The following is an 11047-nucleotide window of genomic DNA, read 5'->3' as shown; positions in this document are numbered from 1 at the left end:
TAGTCGGGCTCTGTGCTGACAGCTCGGAGCCTGGAGCCTGTCTTCCGATTCTGTGTCTCCCTCTCCCCCTCCCTTGCTTGCACTCTGTCTCTCTCTCTCTCAAAAATAAAAAAACATTAAAAAAATTTAATGCCTAAAGTGAAGACCCCTGGGACACAGAGGAGCATACAGACGACCCTGCTGCAGACTGAGCAAAACGTTAACCACGGAGTTTGAGACTTGCCTCTTTTCTGGCCCAGCGTTTAATTGAATTGGGAGCAGATGCAGATACAGTGCCTGCCTCCAAAGTTTTGGGGACAAGTGTCAGGCAGCTGGCCCTCCTAACAATACAGTCGCTGGCAAACACATCACTCTGAATAACGCCACTTGTTAAGTTAAAAGGGTCCCTGAGTCGCCCCGCCAGCACACCTCATTAGCTAAATGAATTGACCCGTCGGATGGGGTTATTTAGTATCTGTCTGCTGACTTTGGAGAGCGTCCGCCAAAAACAAGATCTCGGCTCTGACATAGTTGATGCTGGCTCTGTTTTTTTCCCCGACTATTATTTGTCAAACAGATTGCTGAGCTGGGTACAGCCGCGTCTCCTGAGTGTAAAACCACATCGTCAACACAGATCTTCCTTGTTATGATAGCAGGAAACGCAGCCAATTAATTTAAAAGCCGAATCCGGTTATCGGGGTGCGTGTCGGAAAGAAGGGCAGCGGGGAGACGGGGCCGTTTTCCATCACTCTGCAAACAACTTCCGTGGTCGGGAGACTTGTCACACGGGCCTCAGAAGTGTCAGAATGTAGGGCTTTAGGGAAACACACAGCTGTGCGCTGGGAGGGCGGGCGATACCTGCCCCCCAGCACGGCCCGCGGCCATTCCAGCGCGTTCCAGGAGTCACCTGAGTTACTTCGGCCGTTTTTTGGCGCCAAGAGGCAGTCCTGTGGGTGTGTCTCAGATCCGCTGCTCCTTCTGCCCCACACCACCACTTTTTAAAACTTCGGGCCAGCACTTCAAGATCAGAACTTATCTGGGGCGCCTGGGGGGCTCAGTCGGTTAAGCGTCCGACTTCGGCTCAGGTCATGATCTCATGGTCCGTCAGTTCGAGCCCCACGTCGGGCTCTGTGCTGACAGCTCAGAGCCTGGAGCCTGCTTTGGATTCTGTGTCTCCCTCTCTCTCTGACCCTCCTCCGCTCATGCTCTCTCTCTCTCAAAAATAAATAAATAGTAAAAAAAACAAAAAACCACACACACACACTTTTGTAAAATCTAGACTTATCATATTAAAACAACCTGGAAAGATCTAGCAGGGTTTGGCTCACGTTTCTGCTGGAGCTGAGTCGTGGCGCCCTCTTCAGGCAGGGGTGTGAACGTCAGCTGCCCTGGCGCCCGCCTCCCCCTCCGGCTCCTACTCGGGGCTCAGACACACAGGAGGCTGGGTCCCCCGCAGGTGTGCAGCCCTTGGGAGGCACAGACCTGGTACTAAGTGCAGAGAGGTTGGTGTTGCTGGGAGGGACAGGGGACAGCTGGGTGCATGGGCCACCGGGGACGGGACGGAGGGAAAGAAGGTGCCAGCTCTGAGTCTCTCCTCTCCGAGCTCATGGGCACCCTCTACGCTGCCTCCTCCAAATCCAGTGGCAACTCGTCACCTTTCAACAGGCCAAGAAGGCGGCCCTGTGCAGGTCTGTCTGGAGAACCACGCTCTCTCTGCTCTTCCCCTTCCTCGCTTCCCCTCCACCCTGCGACCTCCGATGGGAGCAGCAGACCCCCGGAGGGGGCTCAGGAGAACTTCTAGAAGCGTGCTAGCTGCGGCGACGCGTGGCTCCCGGGTTTTACAAGCGGAAATTCACAGCCCACACGGCTCGCAACGTCCCGACATTTGCTGGCACTTGCTTTAGACAATAGCCACAGTGCCACTCTCATTACCGCTATTACTTCTATTATGCTGATGCATTAGATGGTCTCCAGAAGGGAGAGAAGGTAATTGGTTCCCATCACCCCAAGCAGCGTTATTGGATACGATGTACAAATAGCATAGAATTAAAGGCCGGCATCAGAGGCCGCTCAGTCGGTAATGGATTACAGGACGAACACAAAACTCACCTACCCGAGTCATTTGCAAACAGGGCAGATAATTTCGTATCTGATTCAGATTAATTGCCGTGTTTTCTGGACTTGCTGCTCGCCGAGGGCCGCTGTGGATTTGAACTCGGAAAAGTTACCCGAGTCCGTTCGGCGCGCACGCGTTCCCAGCGGGAGCTAAATTTGGCTCTTCTTCTTGGAGCCAAACCCAGACTTTGCCCGGTGAAAAGCCTTGTTCGCCATCAGTTTCTTCGGGTCCGTGGTCCCTGACTTTGTCATCCAGTAGAAGAGGAACATCCGCCTCTCGCCGTGTCTGCGGTTCATGCGCCGGGCGATGGACATGGGGGTCTCCCCCCTGGTGTCTTTGTCGTTGACGGAGGCCCCATAGCTGAGCAGCAGGTTTATGGAGTCCAGATGGCCCATGGCCGCGGCCGCATGCAGAGCTGTCCTGCCCAGGAGGGTTCTTCTGAGGCAGTTCGCTCCTGCAAAGTAAGACGGCTGAGCTGAGCGAGGCCCCCCTCCCGGCCATGAGCCTCCCCTTCAGAATCACGTGCAGGAAGAGAAGCGCAGGAGGGGCAGGGCCGTGGGAGGAAGGCTTCGGAGAACTCACAACCGCCCCCGACCCCACACCGCGTGTGAGAGAGGAGGCGTCGCTGCCTCGGCGGGTCCGGCACCCAGCACTGCCGTGCCTCAGCCTCCCAGAGCACACTCCTGCTCCAACCCCATTTCTGACGCCCGCTACCCTTGGGGTAATTTTCTAGGGTGTTGCTATCCTATGTCACCTCACCGCCCCCTTACCACCGCGCAGGCCTCACCTCCACCCACCCATGCTCTCCCTCCACTCCCTCCACGCTCCAATTATACCAGGCTTCCATCTTTATCGTTTAAATACACCCTGCTGCCTCATCCTGCCCCAGGCCCTTTGCACATGCTGTTCCCTTCACTTAAAAACCCTGTCACCCTTTTCCCACACTCCCCCCACCCCACCCCTGCCCCAGGCTCTCTCGCGATCCTTCATTTACTTCCTCAGGAAAACCTTCCTCAGCCCCTCTTCCCATGCATCTCCCCGTATATGCTCAGTAGACAGTCTGTATCTTCAGAACATGCCACGCACGATCGACCATGGAATTAATTATTTGTAATAATTTGCTGACTTCCCTTCATAAAGTCCACGGAGGCAGAAAACACACTTGTTTGGATCACTGCTGTTTTCATCCCCGGCACGTAGTGCGATGCCTGGAGAAGACAGGCACCCGGGAAATGACAGACGATGGGCGCCCTGACTCATGGACAGATTTCACTTCGATTGAATTCCTCACTGCCTCCCGCAGATGGATGGGCTAACGACAGGTGTCCAATATGGACTTGTTGAATTGAATCAAATTCTGGGTAACAAATATCATGACACAGAAAACAAGGCAATTCAATTACATGCAGCTGACATTTCTGTAGCCAGTTTTTATGAGCTATGGCTGGTCGGTGAGGTAAAGTTTTAAATAGGTTCTCACAACGCCCCAGCCTCAGCCACAGCACGGCCTTGCCACGGCTGTCTGCAAAGGACAGAAAACTTTGCAAAGCTGGCTGTAATGTTTTAACTGGTGCTTGCAAATACATCACAGTTCCATCAGAGTGAAAATGACTTTTTATGAGCTTAACGGACTGCTGGGCCGCGAACAGCCCATATTTCATCTTACAACAGGCAGCGTGCGGAAAGCAGCGGAGGGAGGAGGAGACAGGAAAACCTCTACCCGTCAGATGGACGCACGCGTCAGTCGTTCTGCCCGGGGCCGCGGGAATGTTTTCACCTTGCTTGCTGGAAGTGGGGGGCACAGGGAGGCTGGGGTCAAGGCCGCGGGCAGGAAAGACAGGGTCCTGATTTGAGGGCAAGCTGATACGGGAGACCCTGGGATGAGGCCCCCTTCTGAGCCTCAAACCACTGACCAAACAGCCCACGTCACGTTCTTCCTTTTCCCCAGGAAGCCGGTGGCCTGCGATGTCTGCAACTATTGTCTATTGTTCTTGGAGGGTCGACTCCTCGATCAGTCCGCGGGCCTCTCTTCCCAAAAATATCCTACGTCCAGGGAAGAGAAGGTGTGTGCTGCGGCCCAACTGTACGCAGAGCCCTTTAATTCAGAGACAATGCAGGCTAAGGCTTCTATGTCTTCCTTTCTTTATAGTTCATTTATTTATTTTGAGACACAGAGAGAGAGAGAATGAGCAAGAGAGGGACAGAGACACAGAGGGAGATAGAGAACCCCGAGCAGGCTCTGCACCTGACGCGGGGCTCAAACCCACGAGCCACGAGATCATGACCTGAGCCACAGTCAGACGCTTAACTGACTGAGCCACCCAGGGGACCCTAAGGCTTCCGTTTCTATCAACAGAGAGAGAAGGGGCAATTTGCCCTCTGGGGCTGGGGTTGGAAATGAAAACAGGGTTTGGGGTGAGTGCCTCCTGAGGGAACTAATTCAAAGCCTCGGAGAAAGGAGACTGGCCAGAGGCCGAAGCCGGCCTGGGGCTGGGCCCCTGGGACAGTTGCTGAAATCCAAGTTCAGGTGGGGCAGAAATAACACAGTCTGGGCGCATCCGTGTGTCTGCTTGGACGTGACAGGCCAGGGAGTCCCCGTGGCTGCTCCTGTGACTTAGTGTCCTGAGCTGCATCTCCCACAGCAGAAAGAGTGTTCTCAAGACCTGGCCAAGAGAGGGGCACAGCCTCAAGTCAGCAGACCACGAGTGGCCCACAGGGACCACGATCGGTGGTGGACATAACTTGGGTCCAGGACACCGTTGCCAAAGGGCCAGAAAGACACGCCACTCGGTCTTCCCACCCGCACAAGACCCCAGCTGGTGACATACTCAGCTGCCTCTCAGAATTACCGTGTTCTAGAAGGTACTGCATAGCATCAGGGTGACCTCTGTGGGAGGTAATGTACAAGGCCACGAATGCTCGCTGAGCTATCCATTCCTTCCACCGCTCGCCTTCAAAATGCTTCGAATTTGCAGTTCTGTAGAGGGAGCCTTCATCAACGCCAAGACAGGACAGCTGGGCAACAGAAGGGGGGTCCACACAGTGAGTCTGAGCTACTTCAAAAGTGCAGATACACCTGCCTGGTGGGGGCCGGGGCCATTTGCTCAAGTGGCAAGTTGAGGCTCGTGGTGGGAACAGAGGGGGCCAAACCTGAGCTCAGACACCGGGACGCGCCCGGGGAGGACATTGCCGACCGCTCTATACATGTCCAGGAAATACGCATTTACCATCAGCCAGGCTCGGAGGCAGGAAATTCTTCCTGCCGGTGTTTTGAAGAGAAAATAACTTTTCTGGGTGTCCAGAGGAAGGTGGCCGTGGCCATTAAGGAAGACACCAGCCAACACGAAGTGGCCTCCCCAGAGGGGAGCGCACCCCCCTGGAGACTTGATGAATTCTGGCCTTCCGATCTATTTTCGGGCCCATTGTCTCTGCTAACTTCTGGAACACTCTGAACTCCACTCACGGATGAAAAATAGCCCCATAATATAATCATCTCATGCTGAACTAAGGCTCTGAGCACGAGAGGAAGACTGTGTGCGGCCCCCACGGAGAGGAACTCTGCCCTAGGTGGGGGGAGGGGGGCATCCGGTGTGGGAGCCGCCGTGGGGGGAAGCAGAACTCCAGAGTGTGGGAGACGGGGGAGGGGGGAGGCAGGGGGCCGGCCCGCCCCCCCCGGAGACCACCCACCCTTCCCGGATCTAATCCCAGCAGCCTTACTGCAGCCCTGACCCCTTCCCCACACGCTCACGGCCTTCCATCCAGATGTGTTTTCTAGAAGGAGCATACACTTGCCCGCCCCAGCCCCCTGGCCTCCCGTCCTCGCTGCGGGGTAGACAGTCTGGTTCCCGCCTCCCTTCTCCCCGGTGTCCAGCACAGAGCCCAGCCGAGAGCTAAGCACAAGGCCTGGGGAAGAGCAGTCCCTGCTGGGTGTCGAGTCCTGCACGGCCTTCCCGCCCCAGGGGTCTCTCTGTGGCCCACGCACTCCCAGTTACGGGAGCTCTTCGCTCACTGTTAAATCAGGTTTCCAACTTTACAAGATACACATGCAGATAGAAAACGCACTGCCCTGCTTCCTTTGTGGGGGGGCGTGGGGGGTGAGCGGGTTATACGTGAACGCCGTGGAACCGCACACCCAAGAGGGACCAGAAACCCGCGCATGTCCTCTTTGATCCTTAGGAGTCCCGTTCTCTTTTCTCCTGCTCTGAAACTTTTACTCAAATACTCACATGAAAGACCGAGTCCCCCCCTCCCCAGTTTACGGCTGCTTCATGAAGTATAATATCCATTCAGAGAAGCTTGAAAGCACCTTACTGGGGTCCCCTTCCACAGCCGCCAAAACCAGTTCCGTCCATCCATCATACTGCCAGACACATAATGAAATAATTCCACCAGGAACAACATCATGGAACTTCAGTGTGGTTTCATCCATCAAAACTCCTACGGGGAATAATTTTTTCTTAAAAAAAAAAAATTGGGTATTAAAGAGAAACGATTACATTGGTTAACTTAAGAGATGATCTGACCTTGGGCATCGCAGAGATCATTTTAAAACCTTGAACACTAATCTCATTTGATGACTCCACATGAGTCTGTTTGTGGCCATTAAGGCTTTTTAGAAAAGCAATTTGGCTTGGCTCAAATGGAAGCCAAGCCCTGCCCCCCCCCCAAAAATAGAAATGATTTATAAAATTCTGTAATTATAACTTGTTCTATTGGGAAAATATACCATTGTGTCAGTAAAGTCATTTCATGATGCAAACTCTGTTAAATAGAGAACCACTTGATGGTCCCAGTACATTCCAGAAACAGTACAGGTATGTGCATAAGTCATACATTGAACTAAATTACTAATTCTGGTTGGTGTTGTCAACAGTTGGCGAAAGACGTAACAATGGCAGAATTTCATGGCATCTTTCTCAAACTTGGCGCTACTGACATGTTAGACTGGATCATTCTGCCTTGTGCGGGTCACTCTAGGCATGTCGGGTGTTAGCAGCATCCCTGGCCTCTACTCACCTAGTTGTGACCATCAGAAATGTCTCCAGGTATTGCCAAAACGGCCCCTGGGGGACAAATCGCCCCAGTTGCACATTTATGGTAACGTAGGACTTGTAACATGGACATTCCCCATGGTTTGGACTTGAGACGTTAGACTCCTTGGCATCATCACCCAGAACAGCCCTCCACTCATATAAAAGGTTGGGGTGAGTGGCTCTACTCACGCTTCATAAATTCAGACTCTTTGGGGAAGAATGTCAGCATCATAGAAAAGAGGACTCCAGAAAATTTGAAGCAAAGTTGTCTTTAGCTTGCCTTTTTAAATACGCCTTTTCTTACATGGCCACCTATGATTTTGCTTAAGAGCAACATAATTTCTTTTCTCCACGAGCAGTATCGCAAGCGTAAAGTCTCGCCGCCGCCAGGTTGGATTACCGTTTATTCTGAGTGGAATGCGTGAGTGAGTTTTTGGGATTCACGACTGAGTGATTACTAAGTGCCTTCTACCCAAGCACCCATATTCTTTAATCCTCATGACAAGCCAGGCTTGTTATCTCTGCTTGCCGGTGAGCAAACTAAGGCTCCCACTGCTAGGAAATAGTCAAGCCAGGACTCCAAACAGACCTGCCTTCCGTCCGGTGCCACAAGCTTGTCCCTTCAGGCTCCGCTGGTCCCCTTTGATGACAAGAAACTTCAGAAGGTGGATGTAAACAGGGAATAGCGATTAGCAAAATTGTTAATTAGGGTCCTATTTGTGGTTCCAACACAGAGGATAATCAGTAATTAGTCTTCCGCGAGACAACTTGACTTCCTAACAACTTTGAAAAAATTGAGTCAAGCTGCGTTTTCCTAAGAACGAGTGCAATTCACACATGCCGAACAGCTCAGCACTTCTCTCTTTTCAGGCAAGCGGCAACTGCCTTCGGCGTAGACAAATACTAATTATCACCAGCTAAATAAATTATTAGAGTTGACAACAGACATGTAAGGTCGACCCTCATCCATGAATTTGCTCATCCCTTTTAGATTTGTGTCCCTCAAGGTTTTCACACACACGTGATCTCGTGTAACCCTCCCTGGCAACCTTGAGGTGGGTAAAGAGGCATCAGCGGATTATTTACAGGCAGAAACCCAAATTTCTTTTATCAACGCAGGGGCACCTTCTTCCTTTCTCGTTTGCTGCCCACAGTAAGGATGGCCACCACAAGGGAGGTCAAGCTTCGAACAGTTGCTAAGTGCTTGCTGACTGATAGGATTGTGACATCAGCGCTAAGTCACTCGGTCTCTTTCACTGCCTCTTAGATTTCTTGGATTTATTGCTCAGCATAGCTCATCAGTGAAGATAAATTAACAGAACAGGTGCCAGACATTTGTAGTTCAGGATACGTAATTTTCTAATTACTTGTCTGGGTATGCTTTACCATCCTTCAGCCACTCACCTCATCGTTAATGTGTTAAATACAGACCGGGTTTGAGATCTACTTCTTTCCAAAGAAAGCCTCAGCTATGCCCCCCCAGAGCACCTCCCAAGCACTCCTATAGCGAGATAGTCACAAAGGATGCTTCACCTATTTCAAAGAGAGCGAAGGAAGGTCTTTTGGCCTTCAACGCACATTCTGAGTTTCCTAAGCCCTCTCTGCCCAAAGGGGAAAATGGCACTGAAGGTTCGAGAGCTAAGAGGCTCTGTGTTGTGGATTAGGAAACTGAGCTCCAAAGGGCAGTGTCTGGGGGAATGGCGGCTGCGGAGACGGGCTGCGCTCAGATCTCTGTCTCCATCGCCCCCAGCCCGCAGTGGTGCTGCAGTTTGCCTGCATTGTGGGCTTTTCACATTCCCGGTGCAGCAGCCCCGACAGGGTTTTAGATCTTCGTTTTCTTAAAGTATTTTTGCGTTGATTTCAACCGGGTGGGAAGATGATGGAGCCCAGGGGCTTTGATCCTGTTCTCATATCCCAAACTTTGTAGCGATCAGAACAGGGACAGCCATGTGCTCAGGCTGAGGGAAGGAGATTGATGGATGGACAGATTGGGCTCTCGAGTCCTTCCCCCACATGGGATCTGCCTGGATAGGGGGCCTTGGGGTCCCAGTTTACCCACAGTGAGCTTTGGATGCTGGGTTCTGACTCTGATGGGGCTAGTTTTGAGCTCCTGATGTGGACAGGACACAGCTTGAGATTCGGGGTTCTGATACGAATTGGGTTAGTGCCAGTATTCGGGGTTCCAACATGGGTAGGGTTTGCTTTGAGATCTGGGGTCCTGACGAGGGCAGAGTTTACTCTGGCTTTGGGGGTCTGATGAAGGCAAGGTTTGCTTTCTGTTTGAGGGTCCTGGTATGGGAAGGGTCTATTGTGGGACGTGGAGTCCTTGAGTGGGCAAGACTTGTTTGGGGACTTGGGGTTCTAACAGAGCCCTGGGTACTGTAGCAACTCAGGGTAGGGAATCGGACAGGTCACCCCTTGGGATTTGGGGGTCTTGATGGCAACAGATTCTGCTCTGGGATTTGGGGTCCTGAGATGGGCAAGGTTTGGTCTAGAACTTGGGGTTCTGGTGTGGATAAGTTTGGCTGAGGGATTTGGGGTTTCAAATATAAGCAGAGCTTGCCTCGAGTTTTGGGGTCCTCATGTAGACAAGGTTTGCTTGGAACTTTGGCTTCCTTACATGGATATGGTTGGCTTAGACATGGTTTCCTTGAGACTTGGGGTTCAGAGATGGGTATGTTTGACTTGAGTTTGGGGCTTCTATTGTGGGCAGGGTTTGGAGCCCTTCTGAGGGCTGTGTTCTGATGTCATGGAGAGCTTGGAAACTGGCTTCCAGATGAGGGAAGAATTCATGTGGGGTCTCGGGGTTCTCATAGACAGCGGTGGCTGATGGATTGGGATTCCGATGCACAAGTGGTTAGTTAGAGCCTGCGGGCTCAGAATTGGGCTTGTCTGCTCTGGATTTGGGGTCCTGATCTAGGTGGAATCTGCTTTGGGATTTAGGGTTCTGTTGCAAGCAGGGGTAGCTTGGGGAATTTATTTGGGGTTCAAACTTGGGCATGGTTTGCACAGAGATATGGGGTCCTGGGGTGGGCAGTTTGCCTCAGACATTAGTGTCCTTCAGCAGACATGGTGGCTTGAGGATTCAGGGTTTTGAGGGTCACGTGGTTAGCCTGGGGATCTGGGGTTCTGTCTTGGCCAAGTTTGTTCTTGGTTTGGGGGGTCCTGGAGTGGGCAGAGTTTGTTCTGAGCTTCAGCACCTCTGTGTGCACATGGCTGGCTGGAGGGCTGGGCTGGGGGTCGGGGTGGTGGTTAGAGTCCAACATGGGGACTTGGAAGTCTGCTGTGAAGGTCTGCCCTGGATTGTGGGGTCCCTCAGGACAGGCTGTGTTTCAGGCCTCCAGTCTTGTGCGGACACTGTTGGCTTTGGGATCTGGGCCCCTGAAGGACACACGGCAGGGGAGGGTCTGAGGGGTCCCACTCCTCAGTGCCTGTGTTGAGATTCCGTCACAGGGACAGGTCTGACCTGACAGCTTGCTTCGGGACTGCAGTCTGGACCCGGGCAGGATTTTCCAGGATTAGGATCTTGCTGTGTGGACTGGGTCTGCCTTGAGATTTGAGGTCTAACTTGAACCTGGTGTTGTCAGGGACTGGGAACCTTGCAGGGCGGGGCCTGGGCTGGCTTTTCGGTCTGGGGTCTCCTGGGGGGGGGCGGGGCATCTGTCCGGACACCTAGGGGTGCGCACGTGGGACGGCACACCGGGAAGGGGGGAGGCCCTGGGCGCTGCGGGGAGAGGGGCGGGGGCCACCTTGGTCCAGGTACCGGAGCCGCTGCAGGTCGAGGGGGACCCCGACGAGGAGCTCCAGCTCCTCCTTGAGCTCCCGCACGGTCATGTCGCCGCGGCAGCTGGCCGCCTGGAACATCTCCCCGGTCTCCTCCAGCAGCACCCGCACGGCGAACACGTCCGGAGCCTGGGTG

General features: G+C 53.2%; 1 protein-coding gene across 1 annotated transcript in view; it reads right to left on the bottom strand.

The window, feature by feature from the left end:
- Positions 1-1261: 1261 nt before the first annotated feature.
- Positions 1262-11047, bottom strand: part of ANKRD60 (ankyrin repeat domain 60) — a 9958-nt gene continuing 172 nt past the window's right edge. The window contains exons 2-6 of the mRNA XM_077778322.1: positions 10878-11040; positions 7718-7768; positions 6402-6532; positions 4945-5110; positions 1262-2549 (exon numbers count right to left, since the gene is read on the bottom strand). Coding sequence (XP_077634448.1) covers positions 2245-2549; positions 4945-5110; positions 6402-6532; positions 7718-7768; positions 10878-11040 — 816 coding nt within the window. The 3' untranslated portion in view covers positions 1262-2244. The remainder of the gene's footprint in view (positions 2550-4944; positions 5111-6401; positions 6533-7717; positions 7769-10877; positions 11041-11047) is intronic.

The sequence above is a fragment of the Crocuta crocuta genome, unplaced genomic scaffold (genome assembly GCF_008692635.1).
Source record: "Crocuta crocuta isolate KB4526 unplaced genomic scaffold, BGI_CrCroc_1.0 scaffold27, whole genome shotgun sequence".
NCBI classification, from domain to species: domain Eukaryota; kingdom Metazoa; phylum Chordata; class Mammalia; order Carnivora; family Hyaenidae; genus Crocuta; species Crocuta crocuta.
Note: the sequence above shows the minus strand (reverse complement) of the source record. Positions and strands in the feature narration are given on the sequence as shown.